We start from the raw sequence: 21,144 nt of genomic DNA, 5'->3' as shown, positions 1-21,144 counted from the left end.
CCAAGTATAAACAGCGATTGCGAAGGACAAAGGATGCCTGTGGCTGGCATTTGCGGGCGGTTTGTTTTCTATGCGCAATTTATAAAGTTGCTGCCACAATAATGGGAGCCAGGACACCACGCCAGGAGCAGCGGCCAGGATCACCTCGCCGCATGGCACCTCCGCCTTAAATTCTCGCGAATTAATTTAAAAAGGAGCTGAGATTGCGGTCGCATTTATAAAGTATTGTATTACCAGGAGCCGGGAGCTGGCATCCAGGATTGGGATTGGAATCGGGATCGGGACCAATGGCAGCGGGATCCGCCGAGCGTCCCAAGTTTGCCCGCCTTGATAAGACATAAAAGGTCCTCCAAGACAAAGGACCTCGGGCCCAGCAATTGCCCAGGCATTTCCTCGAGCATGTTCTTGCTTTGCGCCTTCTTTTCCCTCGATTTCTTATCACGGCAAAAAGATCAAATTTCGAGAGGGAGCACATAGAGAGCATTTAAGAGGGAGCGAAAAGGAGCCGCTGGGAAAGGATGTGCCAAAGGATGAAGCCCAGTTCACCAGACTCTTTTCAAAAGCTTTAGTAGGCGGGCAGAAGTCACAAGGAGATTATCGTTCAGGCTCCGGTTTTCACTTTAGCAAGGCATTTTTTTCCACTTCCCTAAAACATGCAAATTGAATGGCATTTAAAATATTGAAACCAATTTTGGTGTTTAAAAATAAACAACTTAAAGATTTATTCATATTTTCTTTACAACCATCAGCAGACCAATTTAGAATTTATTTAAAACAGACTATTTTAAGATATTTTTTCTATCCATAGTTTTGGTTTTTTGGGTGCGATTAACAACAAAATAATTGTATTATTGTATTGTTTATAGCTCATATTTTATGAACTAAATATAAGAGAAGTTTAAGGCTCTTTTAAAATATTAGGTAACTTAACTTCACACCATTTTAAAATATGTTTATATTTTAATTTCAACATAGAGTTTAATTTCCGCAAGATATAAGAAATAATGTAATACGAATAATTAATAAAGGCGCGCTTTTAAAAAGATGTGAAACAATTGACCGAGGGAGCATTAAATGTATTACATAGTAATTAAAAAAGCGTTTGAAAAATCAAAGCAGTCATAATTTGTATGAGTTTTTATACCCTTGCAGAGGGTATTATAATTTCAGTCAAAAGTTTGCAACGCAGTGAAGGAGACATTTCCGACCCTATAAAGTATATATATTCTTGATCAGGATCACCTCCTGAGTTGATATAGCCATGTCCGTCTGTCCGTCTGTCCGTCCGTCCGTCCGTTTCTACGCAAACTAGTCCCTCAGTTTTAAAGCTATCTGCTTGAAACTTTCCCAAAAGTTGTCTTTCTGTTGCAGGTAGTATATAAGTCAGAACGAGCCGGATCGGGAGACCATATCATATAGCTGTCATATAACTGAACGATCGGAAAAGCCATAACCTTGGTGTTTTTAAAGTTAGGAAGTTGGGATTTTCTATAAGTTTTATTTTTGGTCAATTAATCCGACCTACCGAATTTCATAAGGATCGGACGACTATATCCTATAGCCGCCATATAACTGATTGATCGGAAATGCCATAACTTGGGTGTTTGTAAAGTTAGGAAGTTGGGATTTTCTATGGGTTTTATTTTTGGCCAATCAATCCGACCTACCAAATTTCATAAGGATCGGCCGACTATATCCTATAGCTGCCATATTACTGAACGATTGGAAAAGCCATAACTTTGGTGTTTTTAAAGTTAGGAAGTTGGGACATTTTATGAGTATTAAGAATACATCATATGAATAATTTTGAAGAATATAATTTACAGAATATTCTGCAAGGGTATATCAACTTCGGCTCCGTCCGAAGTTAGCTTTCCTTTCTTGTTTTAAATATTTTTCACTTTTCAGATAATTGGGGGAAAATGGTTTTCAATACAACTTAACTTCCAAAAACCATGATTGAATGACTTTTATTTCTCCCATATTTTCAGACATAAGGTGTCATAATATTTTCGTACCCCCCAAAAAGTCTTTCACCTCTTACAAAATTGCCATAAACGGAGCAAAGTCAACGTTCTCTATATAGATTGTGTTACACAATCAGATGCTGTTTGTGCCCCTTTGGTAGCGCCTGAATAAAAACGTTTACCCAGAACCCGAAAGATACAGAGACCTTAATTAAATTTTGTGTTGCCTGAACAGGAATTTTGGTTCGTTTCGGTTTCTGTGTTAACTTGTTCTAAGTACGCTGCTTTTATGACCCACACAGGGCTCCAAGATGATGATTATGATGGCGATGGCTATGGTGGTGGACACAAACGGACGAGTTTCACAATTTGCTCGCGGGTTTATCATGTCCAGAGTGCGTTTTGACCTCTTGGCGAGTACGTGCCTGGCCTCAGAGTGTGACAAACTTGTTTCTTTTCATTTACTTTTTTTTTTTTTTGCCGGGTAACAGAGTAGTGGCCTGTAGTTGTTGCTTTTATGACTTAATGCCGCGTACGCCGGGCAATTTCAATTACATGGCGAACCCAACGGGCCGCCAAACGGTTTACATGTTAACATGGCTAAGACAAGCAGATATAGAGCAGCTCCCCAGCACTCCACCACTTTCATTTCGGGATGGATGAATAAATAGAGAGGGAGCTCCATGGTGTTGTAAGACCTTCGACCGCGGCCAGGTGCCAAAATTTGACGGGCGAACCCATAATTTATGCCCAACAAACCCCGAAATGGAGGAGTGGGTTTAAGTTGACCTGGCCTTAGAAAAAGAGGAAGCCAGGCTGCGGCACGTGGCTAACTTTATGATTTCTCGCCTTAGACTTGGTTGAACAAGGGAGCGGGTTCTTCTTGGCTGTATCTTAACAAGTTGCATGCATTTTTGATGACCCTTTTCGAGGTGGCAACTGGAAATAGACGGAATTTAATCAAGCTGCAGGTGCAAAGAGCCGAAATGAAATCTAAGGCAAATAGGAGCACAGTTTCGCAAGTCATACTCGCTGCAACTGGGGAAACATTTTTACGGAGTACAACAATTTTTAAATGAAATATGGCAAATTTACATAAGCCCAATTTTAAATAATAATTTAAGTAAAAATTTAAATCTTCTCTTTTTTCCATATTCCCTTTCAACAAAATGTTTTTCAAAAATTACTATTAATTTAACAAAATAAATAACTTCTGAAGAACATATTTGATTTTTCTTTCTGACGAAAGAAAAATTTGATTTTTTTAAGAACATATTCAATATATTTGGTATTGACCCTACAAATAATAGTAATTTTTGTTTTGTTTTTTTTTTCAAAAACTGATAATATTTATATTCGTTTACCATTTTTAAAATAAACCCACGGAAAATCCGTTAAAAGGGTTTGTGTCTAAACATTTATCGAAGGTTGAGTCACAGCTACTTTTTTACAGAGCTCCGAACCATATTACGCGGCTATAATAGCGAGTGCATACTCCGTACGTAAAGAAGAGTTAGTGAATACTCACCCCGCTGCTAGCGAGTGCAGATACCAATTTATTTCCAGGCACAATACCCTTCCAAACACCAATTATTCGAATCTGTTATGCTTTAACAGTTAAGTTGAATAAATGTATTTAATCCCAGATACTAAATAAAGAAAATAATATTTGTATTTCTTAGTTATATACGTTTTATATTTCGGCATTTAGATATTTCTTAAACCGCTAAGATCAAAGTGAATGAACTGGAGTGAAATTTTCGAAATGGAAAAACATCGAATGTGCCCGGCCAAATATCGATATCATCAACATTTTGAAAACATCGATTACCTCTATGTTGGCATCGATGGGCTTCCACCCCTAGTCGCTGAAAAAAATTTAACGGTTGTGGGTGTGCGTACGTATCGGCTCTTCGATTGTTTGCGGTAGCAAGCGCTTTAACAAAACTCGTAAAATCTGAAAGAACCCGCAAATGCTCTTCGACTTGTGACTCGAAGGGCTTTTTGAATAAAATTCGAAATACAAAACGAAGTACGGCGGCAAACAACTTGTAATATCCTTGGAACTTGTTGTTGTTGTTTAACGCTTGTGAGAATATAAATAAGAGGAGGAGAAGAAGAAAAAGAACAGCCAAAGTGTTTTCCTTTTGCGGTGAAGTGAGAAAGATAAAGAGAGAGAGAAGATAGAAGCAAGAAGCAGGACCAATTACTGTTATCAGCGACCCGGCAATAACCAAAAATCATGTTGATCTCGTGCAAATGCTCGAATTTCGTTGCTTCGACTTCGAAATTGCAGCGCAGCAACAGCAGCGGATTGGGAGTGGGAGGCACCGGCGCGACTAACGGTAATCCTGGTTCCAGCAGTACGCCCAATGGCGAAGTCCCGCTCTCGATCCTCCTGTCGCAGGTGTTTCAGCAGAATTATCCACGGGATTTCTCCTTCTACAGCCAGTTCATGGACTTCTTTAAGCACGTAAGTCAAACATAATGTACGAACACTATATAGTTCGTCACCCGATTATCGCCCATTGTGCAAGAGCGGGATGGAACATGTATCGATTGTGGGGTAGGCAAAAATAACAACAGCGCAGCATAAAAAGCAACAACAATTGGGCAAAAGGCCTATGTTGGGCCACTAGTGCGCGCTCTTTCGCTCTCTTTGCGGGATAACAGTGGACCTACGATAAAAACGAAAGGGGGAAACCAATTAAGATAACATCAGAAAAGTTCACCTTTAATAATAACTTGTTGAATCCAGAATTGAAAAGAATGTTTTTACAAATCTAGGCCTTTTAAATAACACACAAGAATTTAAAACTTATACTGAGCTAACAAATGGCTCCAAATCGTATACGTTATTTTCCAAAAATTTAGAAAACTTATTAATCACATTATAATCTATATTTTATTCAAAATTCCATTAAAGTAAGAGAAATAAAGGGAAATGGAAATAAAAGCAGTTTATAGAAATGTTCCTAAGCGATTACTATACAATCATAAAATGTGTATGTGGTATAAGCACATAAGACCAACAAAATAGTATAGTTTGGATTAACCAGGGTAATTGTTAAGCGAATCTCACTGTATTTGCATTGTATTGTGCCGCGATATGTGTCAGTGTGTGTGTTTATTATCGTTCTTTATGCTTTGTGTGCCGGCCTATGGCTTTTGCTTTTGCCTTTGCTTTTTGCCGTTTCTGCCTGTGCCGCCTATTCTCACACACACAAAACAAACATAGGCCTATATAGCCCTGGAATCGGGAATTGGAATGGGAATGGAATGGACGGGGATGGTCTATTGAGGGATGTAGGGAATAAGGAAGGGCAAGAAGAAATAGGGTCATCCATTCGTTCATGGGAAAAGGAAAATCGTGAGGAGTCCTCACATTCTCTGGTTTATTTTCGGCCTGCCCAGCCAAGTGCAACTCGCATCTTTCTTCCGCTCCTTCGTAACCCCCTCCTCCCGCACCTGTTTATCATCCGCTCCTCCTTTTCACACAGGAACACCCTGTTTTTTCGGTTCTCTCTTTGCCAACCTGATCGCCGGTATTTTTAGTTTCCTGCGTCAGCTTCTGTTTTTACTTTTCCCCGTTTTTATTCGCTTTTTTTATGATTTATGCGCTTTTGCTTTTCATTTGTCACGCCCTCAGTTGTAAGTAATTTGCATAATTTCGTTCGGACATTTTCGGATCCCCAAAAACGTCACAAAGTCGCTAAGGGGTGGGACATTCCCGTGCATTCAGGGGTTAAGTGAACTGGGTTCATGTCATAATTTTTGCCATTTTGAAATACCGAAGTTGAAGGCTTAGGAATATATGTATGTGTTCTCTTATATTTTGGGAATGTTTTAGTTTATTTACTTCGTACCTATTACCTATACCTTATAAGTGACACAAAAACGTCTTTGGTAAATACTTATTGCTGATTTCATCAAACAATATATATATAATTTATAGACCCCCCGCAATCGCCTTTCATTAGTCATTACTTATCAGTCCCTTGTTGCTTACATGCATAGGTTATTATATTATTTTATAAGTCGTATTTTTGATCTTATCATAACCAAAACAAAAGTGTTGGTATCTCCGTTTATTAATTTGAACATCACAGACATTTTTTATAACACAAGTTTTTGGTCGTGTCGTCATAAGTTTTCATTAGGAATTGTATGTTGGCTTCAATGTAAGACAAAATAATTTGTTCCTTACTGGTAGCACTATTCATTGATTACGAGACACACTCTTAACCTTCTTTGAAAAAAGAAATATATTGTTATTTGAGTAAATAAATGGCGCATTGGGGCAAAAAAAGTTTCCATTAGAAATTATTTGTTTAGGTTCATAAATGGTTAGTTAATGGTTAATTTGTATCAAATTATGTGCATAAATTGAGATCATAAATATGTGTATCTATTAAGAAAGTAGACTGGTTCTAAAGTAGTTGACATTTGCAAGCAAATAATACTTTGGACTCGCTGTATAAGAAGTTTCCTTTGGGAACCCATCTCACCTGACTCTTTCAGCGTGTAATGGTTATTATTCAATTGTACGTTATTTTTCCATCTTTATGATTCTGGTTCTGCCTCGAGCGAATCCAAAAAAAATCTCTGCGTCATCGTCGTCTGTCTTGTCCACACTTTTCAAGGTTAAATCTCTCTATCCCCCCTTCTTTCTCTCTGTGTCTGCTTTATCCCCTTCTTCGACGACGACTCTTGTCACATTTTGACAGCCACTGAGCTAAGCCGGAGTTTGACAAGAAGTGGGTGGAGGGTGCTTTTCCCACTATATTTCAGTTGAGTTTTTAACGACTTAGTTTAATACCTTGAAGGTTCCAAAACACGTAGTCTATAACTTGAACAACTTTTTATTGGCAACAGAGTGATAGAACTTAACCAATTCTGCAACTAAAAGTATCTCTAATTACATTTTTGTTTTTTGGAAAAAAGTAGGTAACGTTTTTGGAAGTTCGACTCTTATTATTTTTAACAATTGGTTATCGCAGTGATTACACATTACCCCGCTAGACCGCAAAATTGTAATTCGAGTGGCGTATTTGTTGTAATGCAAAATTGAATTGTTCAATACAGCTAGGTCTTGTTAGTTTATGTTGTTGTGGCTTGGAGATCGTCCGATATTGCCACTATTGTTGTTTTTGTTGCTTTGTGTTGCACCCACTTCAAAAGCGCTGAGGCGTACAACAATAGCAGCAACAATTCAGACAAATAGACCAAAAGTGTTATTTTGAATAATTCAAAGCTCAAAACAAAACAAAAATCAGAAGAAAACAAGATAAACAAAAGTGTGGGCAACATCGAAAAAGAAATGCCCTATCATTATACAATTAATAACATTAGAACTAATAGTTTTAAGGATTTGCAAAGCTAATTTTAAAATGATTTTTCAATATATTTATTTAAAAATCAATATATTGTTTTAGTTTTTAAGGCTATAAATAAAAAAGTGGTCTTTAACCCTAGTTGAAAATTATTGAGCTCATAAAACTTTAGTTTTAGCTTAACAAAATTGCAGCTGACGATTTGATTACCCTTAAAATTGGCATCCAAAAAGTATCTCACAAATGACAAGCAAATTTCTGTATCACTCGGGGTATAAATTGTATTCAAATACACAGCATAGCACATATCCCATATGTATAATGTATACGTATGCAAGCCCGTGTGTGTACATATTCTCTATATAGAGCCAAAACGGAACGCTTTTAGAATAAATTACGAAACCAGCGACAAAATACAAGCAAGAAGTAAAAAGCACAAAGAGCGGTCGAGGAGTGGGCGCGGAGGAGGGGGTGGTGAGCGGGCGGAGGGAAAGACGAAGGCAGAGGAAGAACAACAGCCGAGCCGAAATACAAAACAAAAAAACTTGTTTATAATTTTTTCCCCCATCTCTGTGCAGTATGATTGTGTGTGTGTGTTGGATAAACAAGTTTTCGAGATTTCCAAATGCGGCCGGCCGGGTACTGGACCGCCGTAAACTCGATGGAGTCCGGGAAGAGGTAAAAGGGGGGCTTCAAAAAGCCCATTGGGCGCAAACAGAGGGGGAGTTTCTCTGAGATCCGCACGCGAAAAAAAAACAAACTATATCAGTACCCAGCTTATCGAAATAATCTTTGTAGAAAATCCTTTATAAAAAATTACTAAAGAATTAAATAATATAAAATAAGATTGGCGAATCCTTTTTAAAAATGGGTCAGTTGGTGTTACAAGATCAAGATCCCTTTATTGGTGATCCTTTTAAAATACAAAAATGTTTCATATTAACTCTATCAGTCATCGGAAATTTACAAATAACTAACATGAAAATGGGTCAAAAAATTGATCAACGTTAAAATTAAAAATTTTAACACAGATTTTTTGAGAATCAAAACATAAGTTGTTAGAGGTATGTCACTTTAGAATCGGCTTAAATTTGATAAAATTATGGACTCCAGAAGTTCAGTTTTGGGTCACTTTTTTACAAGGTTTTATTGGGTTGTAAATGTGCCCTTCACTGCGTTGCAAACTTTTGAATTTAAATATAATAACCCTCTGCAAGGGTATACAAATCCTAACCAGCAATCTATGCTGAGTTCCGAACCAAATTTTGATGGGTAATAAAAAAATATTAATATTTTTTCCTATGTGTAGGCACACAAAAGACCCATGAGCACAATATATTCAAAGCCGGGTAGGGGGTCACTAAGGCACATACAGATGGCTGGCGAATGGTTTTTCGGACCCACTTGATGGACCAGTTGACAGTCGGAGCACCATCCCCCCTCCCCACAAAGCTCTCAACTGCGTAGGCCCCAAAATGTTTACATTATGAATTTATGCATAACATTTGTAGAAACGCTGGACGACAACATATGGATGTGATGGGCTATGGCAAGGCTATTTGGTTCAATTTTGTCAACTCGAACTTCCCCATGTTTTTTGTAACGCAAATTAAATTGACTGACAGTAGGGTGTTTCATATCTAAAACGCTCTAAGTATTACATGTGTTAACAATAAATTATAATTATAATTGTGTCCGAAAGCAGTAAATAGATTAATCTTACAAATGTAACGTCTTAACAACTAAATGCGGAATATCCATCATATTAATTAAAGGTTAAAGACTCTTAAACTGAAAAAAATACTCGGTTTTTATTGTACGCATATGCTCTTATCAATGTTCGATTCTCCAGCGCCCATACACGCACACATTCACACTCACACCTAGGCTTCTTTTCTAGGTTATCAAACGGTAAAAGCACGGCGACACACATACTTATACTCTCGCTTACAGATATATAGTATATATATATTAACCGATCGCTGCCAGTCGCGCTGTCGTCAGTCGATGTCTGCCTCTTTATTTGCCTTTAAAAATCGTTCATTTATGATTAGAGGTTTAATCAGTTAAACTTACATTCCTTTGGCCCTTTTCCTAAAATTCTGTCTCACCTGTGGAAATTGGCTAACTGAAAAAGCACACAGCGACGATCTTTCAATGAAGCAAAAAACAAGTTTATTGAATAAAGCTAAAACAACATGCGACAGCTGCATTCATATGCTAATGTCCATGTTTATTTTTAGCCCAGTTAATCGCGTTATGAAACCGAAAACCCTTTTCCAATCCACCGATTCCACAAAACAAATATCAACAACAGCAAATCCCAAGCACGAGTTATCAATCAGTTATAACTTATATTTTTATGGGTGGAGAATATAAGGCGCGGCTGCAGTGACAACGTTTGTGGACTCTAAAAATAGCCATTATCAAATGTAAAGTCTGTGAATCGAGGGGGTTTGTATGGGTTTGTGTAACAATAATAGTAAGTGGAATGATAAGTGGGCCCAAGTAGGGAAGGAGAAATCATTATTTTATCGCAAATCAGGCGAGGGAGCTTAATTGCTGTCTAGGGCAAAAAAAGCAAACAAACAAAGGTGATGAAATCAGTCTTTGAAATGAATAATAATTCGAACTTTTGAGTTCTTTAAATGGTTTCTATTTGTTTTTAAAAGCCATTTCTTATCAAAATTCTGGGTTAATATTCTCACCTTATGAGATGGCTTTTTAAAAACCCAAATATCATAATGCAAAAAAAGTTTTTGATAATAAATTTTTAAATAGAATTTATACTTTGTTTTCTACATTAAACTTATCATTTAAAATCTTACGTTTCCCCTTGAGCACTGGTATTCCGCAAACTCAATAGCCTTTAATAAATCTACTTATCATCCCCCAGCAGGAGTTTTCGATTACGATAGTGCAAGGTCACAGTTTGAGAGTCCCAGTGGTCAATCACAGCCAACCATCCCCTTTAACCCCCGATATGTGTATGTTCCCAGCCGCTAAAAGTGCTCGTGTCGGTTAATTGAAAAGCAATGTTAATCTTTAACAAGAAAGGAAAGCTAACTTCGGGCGGAGCCGAAGTTGAAATACCCTTGCAGAATATTCTGTAAATTATATTCTTCAAAATTATTCATATGATGCATTCTTAATACTCATAAAAAATCCCAACTTCCTAACGTTAAAAACACAAAGTAATGGCATTTCCAATCGTTCAGTTATATGGCAGCTATAGGATATAGTCGGCCGATCCTTATGAAACTTAAAAGGTCGGATTGATTGGCCAAAAATAAAACCCATAGAAATTTTCAACTTCCTAACTTTACAAACACCAAAGTTATGGCATTTCCGATCAATCAGTTATATGGCAGCTATAGGATATAGTCGACCGATCCTTATGAAATTTGGTACGTCGGATTGGTTGGCCAAATATAAAACCCATAAAAAATCCTAACTTCCTAACTTTAAAAATACCAAAGTTATGGCCTTTCCGATCGTTCAGTTATATGGCAGCTATAGGATATAGTCGGCCGATCCGGCTCGTTCCGACTTATATACTACCTGCAATAGAAAGACAACTTTTGGGAAAGTTTCAAGCAGATATCTTTAAAACTGAGGGACTAGTTTGCGTAGAAACGGACGGACGGACGGACAGACGGACAGACGGACGGACAGACGGACAGACGGACAGACGGACATGGCTATATCAACTCAGGAGGTGATCCTGATCAAGAATATATATACTTTATAGGGTCGGAAATGTCTCCTTCACTGCGTTGCAAACTTTTGACTGAAATTATAGGGTATAACAAATATAACCTTGAAAGCGGCAGCAGACGAACGTCATACTGTAACAAAGCTTCTCCACTTACTTACCCGACCAATCTAGGGGCCAATTTAATGAGACTCTTACTACTCGTAAACTCTTAACCTTTTCCGCGGGCCTTGTAAGAAGCACCAAAATGCGCACCAATCGCCACCACTCTCGTGTAAACAAAACTATAAATTCTTGAATTGAGAAATCGCGCGCCTGCTAAAAATAAAGCGAAAACACCTCTTCTTGGCTAGCGGGCAATTTTCAAAATATCTAAACGCGAATAATTTATTTTGCGTGTGCAGGAGGAGGGATGAAGAATGCCAAAAGGGGTGAGATTTTGGGTGGGGGTTGATTCTCTGATTTTCGGACGTTCACGTTTAACGTGCGTGATTTTTTGGATGAGGGGTTAATTCCTTTGCTTCCACCCAATTAAGATGGTTTGGCATAAATATTTGCTCTGGGGCACAACACAATGCAGCCAAAACGAAAAAATGAATAGTGTTGTGCCAGGCGAGAAATAAATAAATAATGAAAACTGTGTCAAATGTGCGGCCACAGATTTGTTTGCTTTGGATAAACACGAAACAAGAGGACTGAAAACGTCTAAATTTGATACGCAAATAGGAATAAAAAGTGAAAAAATGCACAAAGAAAAACTGAATATTACATGTTGCGATATGTTTTCAAAAAATGTATTACTTTATTTCTTTATGTACCTATAAAAAAAGCCACAATTTTTTCCAAGTGTTCTGTTCTGTGTTATCAACATTTTTGTTGTCTTGTAATTTTTACCCTACGAAAAGCTATAAATAGTCCATTTGCACAAAGAATCACTTCTTATCACAAGCGCTATAATGATTCGGTAGCTCTGAATATAGTCATAGTCCCCAGGTCGCGTTTTTGGGAGCGTTGTAGATGATCTCATTATTCAAGTAGGAATGTATATGGGCATATATTTATATTATTATTTATACGACCTGTATGAGTGTGTGTATAAAGCGAGTAAACTAACAATTAACAGCAGACGTTGGGCAGGCCCGAGAATTCCGCCATCTTTGCTGTTTGTTTATTAAATTTGAGTTGTAGCCGGCTGTGCGCTGAGCAAACAAAGCCCACGGCAACGAATATTTGTTTGTCAAAGTTTTTAGATAACGCTGGCACACCTCAGAGCCCCTACTCTTCTTCGCTATCTCAGCCCTTTTACCGCTCACTCCTTTCAAAGTCGGCAGGCAAACATTGTTGCGCCTAATTTACTGTTATACACTGAAAAAAATGCATTATATGATTTAAACAACCCCAAATGATAAAAATACTCTTTCAGCCTAATTTCAATCGAATTGTGTATCGAAATATCTTTGAAATTAAAAACATTACAAGATTATAATTTATTTGAGCTTCAAAATTTATTTTTGTATTTTTTATTCAATTTTTAACATTTTATTTGCCTATATGACCACACTTGGGGCCTGCTAAAATTTGTTTTATCAATATACAATGTAGTAGAAAGATAAAAAATATAACAACAAAATAGCAACCATTAATAATGTTTTAAAAATTCTTTTTTCCATAAAAACGGTTCAAATTTTTAACAAATTATGTGTTTATTCTGCTTACTGTGTAAACAATTGAGCTTCGACTTATTTGTGCACCTCTCGCACAAACCTATTAAATAAACGCTTAATCTAGAGGCGGGGGGGACACACGTGCGCACGTTTCCCAGAGCTTTCTCGCTCTGTCTCTTTTTCTAGTCCCGATTGCATTATACATATATACACAGGTTTGTGGGAGGACAGGGGTATTGGAGGTAGGGGAGGGGTGGTACATTGGCTGGCGAGACTATATGTTTGGGTCTGGGGCCTTATCAGATTTTGTTTTCAAACGACATTGAATGATACGCTTTTTTTTATTATTTCCCCCTTTTTTTTTTGTTTTTCGTAGATAAGGCAACATTTTATTGGGGATGTGCGAAAGACGAACGAAGAGATTGGGTAGAAAAACAATAAGCTTAAATAGGTTTAGAAAGTTAACATGGCAGCAATTAATTTTGTAATACGAACATAATCTATTGAGAGGGTAAATGAGATAATCAGTTATAACAAAACCATTCTTCTTTTTAATAATAGTGTCCAATATAAGATTTAGAATGGGTTCTTGGCCAGAACGATATTCAATAACATTAACTTTTACTTTATTATTAATAAAGTGATTGTAATCGAATAATTCAAAGAGTGAGCGAATTCAAATTAAAATAGACTTATTATTCAATTCCATTTTAAAACCAATTTTATTAGGTCCAATTAAAAGAACAAATTTATGACTTTTGATGGAAGAAAATATATTTTACTAAACCATATCAATCTAATTCCAGTTGTTAAGTTTGTATGTTTCTTCATCGTTCAACCGGCCTTTTAAAAAGTAGAACAATCAATACCGTACGCCCTTTAAATTGTAGAAACAATTAATTCCAATCAAGAAACCAGAACCCGAGTCTCGACCAACAAGTGACCCAAAGACACTTCTATGGAGGCTTAAAACGGACTTAGGGCCCAAGTGACTCACATAGACGGTCGAAAAGAACCCGAAGAAGGCAAGAGCAAAACAAAAGCCCTAGATGGACAGGCCAAAGCGTAAACCCGTCGAATGGTAGTGGAAATTTTTCGAAAAGACCCGGAGCAAAACAGAGTGGAGCGGCAATACAAATTGGCAATTCGTAATCCGAAGAGCGAAAACGCCCCGCACGCGCGTGTGTCCCCAGCTGTCTAAAGTTGTTTATGATAATGGCCCACGACGGCGACGTATCTGAGCGAAATGTGTTTGCTTTTTTCGACAACACAAAAAAGAAAAAAAAAAGAGGCAAAACTAAAAAATAAAAAAAACCAAAGAGGAAGAGGGTATTATTGTATTATTCGTGAGCAGCGAGCCGAACCAAGTCGCACCCCAGAGCGAACCCCTCGCATTCCCATTTGGAGGGGGATCCAAATCTATAAAAGATTATTTTCGTAGTTTCTTTTGCCAGTTGATTTGTTTACAACTTATTTTCTTTTTGGCTCAGTTTCGGTTTCTGCCGATGAAACGAAACAAGGCAAGTTATCTCAAAGCTATAAAAAAAGTAAAATCGAAAGAAAATAGAAATAGAAATGGAAAACAAAACAAAGGTATATGCGTCAATCGGACGGATGATTGTTATTTTCATTTTTTTTTTTTTTGGTCGAAAGGTGTGCTGGCCACGGATGATTGATGGCCTGATTGATTGGTAATTATCGAAGGTGCTAACACTTGCAACAGGTTAATGCCCCCTCTCTTACTTTTCCCCATTGCACCATAAAGATTTGAACTGAAAGTATACGAAATTTTTTACTGATAAAAGTCCAAAATGATAAAGAAATTATTATCTCACAAGATCAAAAATGAAAACAGGTAAATTAATTTTAACTGAAATGCAGAAGAGATATTATTAAAATTGGCGTTCTAGTTTTTAAAATACAAATTATTTATATCTCATTTCAATAATTATGTATGTCTTTATCAGGGCTAATAATTTACTAAATATTTTCATTTAATGTGTCATCAACAACTCAGTTTTACCTTTGGACACAGCTTAATGTGTTGTTTGTTTTTCACCAAGACAAAGGCAAGGCGAATTGATATGCAAATAAGTTAAAAAGTAAATAGAAAATTATAGCGCAAAGTGGAATAAAGGAGGGGGGTTGACAGACCCTAAGTAGAACCATTAGACACATCGAGTGTCTGACTACCAGCTTAATTAATGCCGGGCAATCAATTACACTACATATTCGCCTCGCGCAACAACAAATTAATTATGCAGCAATGTGCAAAATGCGAAAAATTATTACATACATTCTGCTCTAAAGTTGTTTGTTTAATGGGAATCGTTCTGGTTGCATAAGCCGGCGGGGGATCTGCATTGCCAGACACTTTGATATGAATTTCAATTGTTTCTGCCGGCCCAGACTGAAAATGAAATAAAATAGAAACAGGCAATTCAAATGCGCAACAGTTTGATGATAGCAAAAAGCTTTAAAAGTCGTCGTTATTAGTTTTACAGCATAACTAAGCAACAGGGGCACTTAAGGGTCTAAAATGCACTTGTACTTCCCGTCTGAAACTGGAAGAACATAACTCTCAAGTTATGGCCTCTGTGGACTTAATGACCACGTTATGCGATGCTATTGCCTTAAAAGTCTTTTAAACGAGAGTGGTTCGAATTGCTTTCAGAGAATGAAAAGGTATTACGAAATATGTCAGATATTTTGTACATTTTTTTTAGCAACTACACAATATTTTATGTCCTAACTAATTACCAATTATCCTAATCATATCTTGTATCTGATTTACTGCTATAAAAACATATTCAAAATAATTTCAGCCTCAAATAAAAATCCACCCAATTGGAATGTCTCAGAGATTTTTCATCTTAATATTATTGAATTTTAATACTTAAGATATCAATGTTTTATAGTGTTGTTAAGTTTTTGCTCACTGAGATATCCACTATGAATATAAAGAGATATACTATGGATATAAAGAGATACACTATGAATATTAAGAGATCCACGGATTCTCGTTGACAGTTGGACAACGATTTCGACAGTTGGCAGAAATGCAATTGATTCCGTCTAGATTGCATACATTAACCAAATGCCGGGCTTCAATTAAAACGATTTATATTGATTTCCGATATGCGAGGAGTGTGCGGCTGAGTTACGTGCTCCTCGACTCGTTTCCTCCGGCGATTCTGTGTCTCTTTCTGCTACCCGATTGCCCGATTCCAGAAGCACATCCAACAAGAACACGCCATGCTATATTTATTATTATTTACGTGGTTTTTTTTTTGGCCGCAAGACGAAAGATTACAATTAATCAAATGTCGGACTGGCTATAAAACAAACGGTCATACGTCAAAGTCGAACGTAAACGGTTATTTAATTAGCTAACAGCCAGTGGTTCCGAACGCTAGGTGGCGCCATAGCATAATTAGCAGGACAGCACAGACATTTAATTTCAATTAAGCAAGAACCGATAATTCGAACAGGCAGTTACGTTAATTAAGCAATGAAGTGACGAGGGCTATTGCCTTCAATTGTTGCCATTGCAGTCTGAAAGTCACTGAGAAGAGTCATTGACATTTGGCGAATGGCAAATTGCGAGAGATGCGCAAGTTCTTACAAAATGTTTTGCAAAACATGGGGCAACAAGAAAACGAGGGTAATGCAAGTATCCAGGATGGATGTGATGGATGTTAAATAGCCCTCAACATTTTACAACCCAACTGATAATGTCAGGCGGTCGGGGCCGAACAACCGAGTCAACAAAAACACCCACTTTAAGCTTAGCCAGCCGGGCCATAAAAACTGTAAATAATGCTTTAAAATCAAGAATGAATGATGTATGGTAATCAGCAATGATCGATTGCTAAATTACCCTGGAATCTTAAGAGGTTGCTGATTAATACTGCCCGGTTAATGGGTCATAGTTATAACACCCATATGTATAGTTTAGTTTCTCAAAAAAATACAAAGTACTTAGTTTTATGATTTTGAATTCCATTATATTATATTCCATTAACCATTTTTAAAATTTTTTTTATTTAGATCTTGACTTTTACCAATATGGAAAAGTGTTTCGATGAGCAGATAAAATCATTAATCAAAAATTAAACTTCATTGTGGAAAATTTAATCTTCCTTTGTTAACACAATCTTATCTGCTATCAAATCGAAATCTTCCCTGACAACTCGTACGTCTAAAAAAAACACACCCAGAGGTATCAGGCGAAACAAATTAGCAGCAAGAACAACAAGTCGACTCTTGTGGTTACGAAAACAGCCATAAAACTGCAATTTTAAACTGAGCAAATAGGCCTGAGCTCATAAATATGTTTATGCGTTTGGCAGCGCAATAATAACACAGAATGCCAAAACACTCGACAACAATGCATTCGCTGTGTCACATTTTACTGCCTTTTTTGTTTCATTCATATTATTATTGTCGCCGACTAACTGAGGCTGATTAGATATTACCGCACCGGGTGTAAACAAGTTTGGAATTTGCATTGAAAACAATATTTTTTGAGTGGGTGTGACCACAACTTGTTATTGTCCAAAATGGATGCGAAAATAATTTTCAAAAGAAGACGAACGAATGCAGCTGCAATTTCGAAGTGCCGGAAATTGAGATTTCTTCTAAGTTTATTTAAATGTTTATAATAATAGCAATGTAGGAAGAACTAAATGGGTTGTTTTGATATTTCTAGTTACTAAATTGAGAAATAATTTTGTTCAGCGGGCCAAGAAGTTTAAAAGAATGCTTGAATGATATTAGATCCAAGTCAAAGATGATTTTATTTTGATCTGCCCACCTGATGATGATGATGGTTATATGGAAGACGATGCTATGCACCCCAGGAGTTGTTGAATCGCTTAGCTGACGAGCAACATTGTCATTTGATTTCTGTTGACGTTTGCATTTCGTACGTTAATTCAATTTAATTCTGTGTATCTACGTGTGCGAGTGGTTGTTTGTGCACTTGTGTCCAGTGTCCCGCCCCCTCACCTCACCTCCAGTGGTTGCTTATAGTCCGGGTTATATGAATATAGCTTGATTGTGTTGGACGCGAGTGTCAAATTTAGCCGAGCACGTCTATAAAAAGTGTTTTTCGCTCCTGTGTCAGTCGCCAAACACGTGCTACAATCCCAAACATGCCGGAATTATTGTGCATAAATTTATCTACATAAATTAAAGAGGGGGTTGCGGATAGTTTTTTATAATAAATCGCTGTGTGTGGTAACGTTTTGAGCGATTTTATGATGATGGCAAGCATATCTTTCTAATTTTTGGGGTCACCATTAGGTTGTTTTTTTGCATTTTGAAATGATGAAACAAACCATGATTGTTTGATATCAGGAACATGTTTACCCATCACATCTTCGGCTTGTCACCATGACAACATGTATAATTCAACCAGTCGTCTACCTTTTGGAGCTCCCAACAGCATTTTGCCATTGCACTAATTGTTTGTTGTTTTCATGTTCATCAATGGTCCCTTGTTTTCCGATAAGTTTTCCGACTATCGTGTGCAGCACTCCAAACGAACATAATTGACAAATTTGCACTTGAACTACTGTGCGGCGAGGTTGACGACTGGGTAAATATCGAAGAAAGGTTTTCGCGGGGTGATCAGAACTTCAGATAATGGGGTAAATTGGTAATCAGCTTTATCAGACATTGACCAGGTTGTGTTGAAAGTCTTATCAACTGTTTACCTAAGGTAATCCATATGAAAGTGAGGGGTGCACTTAGGGAAAGCTCGTTACCTGTATTTAATAATAATGTTAAAAGAAATTCAAAATTTGTGTTCACCATTATTTAATAAAATTTTTTGAAAAAGAAACCATAATGTCGGACCATTTTCTTTCACAATAAACACTTTTTAGTTGTGAGTATGTTTTAAATATCATTTTAAGATAAGCAGGAGTTTTTAAAATGAAATAAACTCAATTCAAGTTGAGTCAAACAATCATAAAAAAAAAAAACTAAAGTACAAACCAAACCCATGTTTTGCATTACTTACAAGAATTAAAACATCTTTCTGAGCTGTAATTTTCCAAACAACCTATAGATCATTAACATTCCATCATTCCTAATATTTCAGGCCTATGGACCCATTCCAGACCTGACCGTGGCTGTGATCAACCAGCGGGAGCTGCTGTACGGACTTACCCTGGATGCCGCAGGCCAGAGCTGGCAACTGAGCCTGTGCATCAACTGCAAGGAGGTGCTGTGCGCCAAGCGATTGACGGCGGGGGCCGGAGCCACGCCCACGCTCTACCTCATCAACTGCACGCTGCTGACCAGCAGCGAGGAGCTGGCCCAGCGAAAGTCCAACAAATCGTATTCGGAGACCTTCGAGCTGCTGATCATGGATCACGCAGGCAGTGACTCCGTATCCGCGGGACCCACCGTTGGAATAGCCAACTCGGCCTCAAATCTTAGCATTGGTTCGCTGTCCGCGAATCCCACAGATGCCAAGATGCAAAGGCTAAGGATGATCCAAGCCCACCAGCAGGCGCGATTGCAGGAGGAGATTTTGGAGACGAACGAACGAATTGAGCGGTATACGCGCAACCAGTTCCAGTTGTTGAACAGCTTCAGGGAGAAGTCGGATCAGGATTGTGCGTTGCTATTACGAGTGATTCGTTTATTGCGAGAGCCGACCTCGGACCTACTAGATCATGCCATGCCACCCGCTCTGGAAGTTGCGGCTAATCAGCCGCAGAGTGCCACTGCCCGGCGCAGGAACACCATCAGCAGCCGGCGGGAGTTAAACGGTGGACCCACCACGCCCACCACCACCCTGAATCATCCGCCCAGTTTCCTCACGCTCAACCAGCAGCCGCAGCAACAGTTGCAGGCTTCGCAGCAGCAGCAGCAGCCACTGCAGCAAAGTGTCTCGGTGGCCAGGAAGATGTCACACTTTGACACACCGCCCGCCACCCCAGAAGCCACGCCCATGAGCGTGGGCAACAGTCCCACCTTCCGGCAGCAGTCGGCCAGTGGTGCACCCACCCAAATGTTAACCAACAATGGAGTGGGTCAGACCAGTGCCGCCGACGATGCGGATGACTGTCTGTTCGATCTGGAGGATGTGGATGCCCCGGCGCTGCCGCCAGTTCAGTCCGTGCCAGTGCCCAGCTATCCGCGCAGTCTGATCTACCAGCAAGAGCACCACCCCAATCCGTTCCAGCAGATGGGCCAGCAAAACGGCCTGCGAAACGTGCTCGATGACGAAGCTGCCGATGAAGCTGAAGGTGAGTGCCAAGACATCTTTTGAAAGAATCATTTAGTGACCAGAATATTCTCGCTTTCGCAGATGCTCTCGACCCGGACAGCTCCATTTCCATACCAGTGCGAGCAGGAGGACGACCCACACATGCGCAGCTGATGAACTTTGCCAGGAGTCTGCCCATTGAGATAGCCAACACCACGCTGGCTGAGAGGGCTGCAGCAGGCAACAATAATAATTTTGCGCTGGGCTGCGAGGAGGTAAAATCACCTTTGAAATATTTAATCGTATAAAAAACTTATGATTGTTTTCTTTATCAGGGAATGGACAACATCGATATTGCGGCCAGCATTCAGGCGCTGACCAAAAGCGTCCATGGCGAGGCTGTGTTTGGGGACTTGCCACGCCCCCGCCTGCGATCCCAGATCGAGGGCTAGCTAAGCTGGATGGAATTTCGAAGTCACCACTACGTACACATAAATATATCAGCTCGTAATCCGCATACTTTGTTAGCCTGTAGCCTAGCCGCCTTGATGATTGTTTTCGCTATCTAAACTAAATTAGTTGCTCAACGAAACAAGGACACACGAAGCGCCTTCCACAGACACCCCACATCCACCCACATGTCATACATATACCACACATGAAACCTCATTTGCACCACCTACCAACTACCACGTACCAATTAAGCAGACAGTTTGCAATTTCTTTAATTTACATCGCCTATAAGTTTTCTTTCATTTTTTCGGATGATCTTCGATTGGAAATGTGTATTTTCTTCGTACGACGAATGTACGGCTGTCGTTGGCTGTTGTACATTGAGTTAACTAACTGATACTGATACTGATGATGTTGTTAGTTTATACAATGAATAATTTAGTATACATATACATTATATATTATACAATACATAAAGAATGCCATCAGCTCCAACTGTGACGCGGGCAAGACGCACCACAAAGCGTTCAATCTAATGTTTCCAATTGTTTGTTTACTTTCGGGCAAAGTTTTCGATTCCTTGAACTTCGATCTCATTATTGGGGTGGGTCCTCAATTTTGAAGCTGTCATAAAACTAAATAGCCATAAGGACAAAAAGTAATCTTTTAAAATGATCATAAACTAGAGGTCGCATAGACCACCGCCTAAATTTTGTTTGTATAACAGTTTCCCTTAATGTAGCATTCTGTTTTAAATTACATTTAAATTCGAATAGGTATTTCTAAT

The 21,144-nt window shown here is 38.4% G+C and overlaps 1 protein-coding gene across 1 annotated transcript; it reads left to right on the top strand.

Annotated features, from left to right (window-relative positions):
• The first annotated feature begins 3,844 nt into the window (after positions 1–3,844).
• LOC108045052 lies at positions 3,845–20,893 on the top strand. Its single transcript, XM_017124224.1, has 4 exons — positions 3,845–4,440; positions 18,789–19,944; positions 20,007–20,179; positions 20,240–20,893. Exons 1-4 carry the CDS (start codon positions 4,210–4,212, stop codon positions 20,354–20,356), a joined length of 1,677 nt encoding a protein of 558 aa, XP_016979713.1. The 5' UTR covers positions 3,845–4,209; the 3' UTR covers positions 20,357–20,893.
• Positions 20,894–21,144: the final 251 nt, after the last annotated feature.

Source organism: Drosophila rhopaloa, unplaced genomic scaffold, assembly GCF_018152115.1.
Source record: "Drosophila rhopaloa isolate 14029-0021.01 unplaced genomic scaffold, ASM1815211v1 contig_115, whole genome shotgun sequence".
Classification (NCBI taxonomy): Eukaryota; Metazoa; Arthropoda; class Insecta; order Diptera; family Drosophilidae; genus Drosophila; species Drosophila rhopaloa.
The sequence above is the reverse complement of the archived record's forward strand: the minus strand, read 5'-3'. Positions and strand labels throughout refer to the sequence as shown.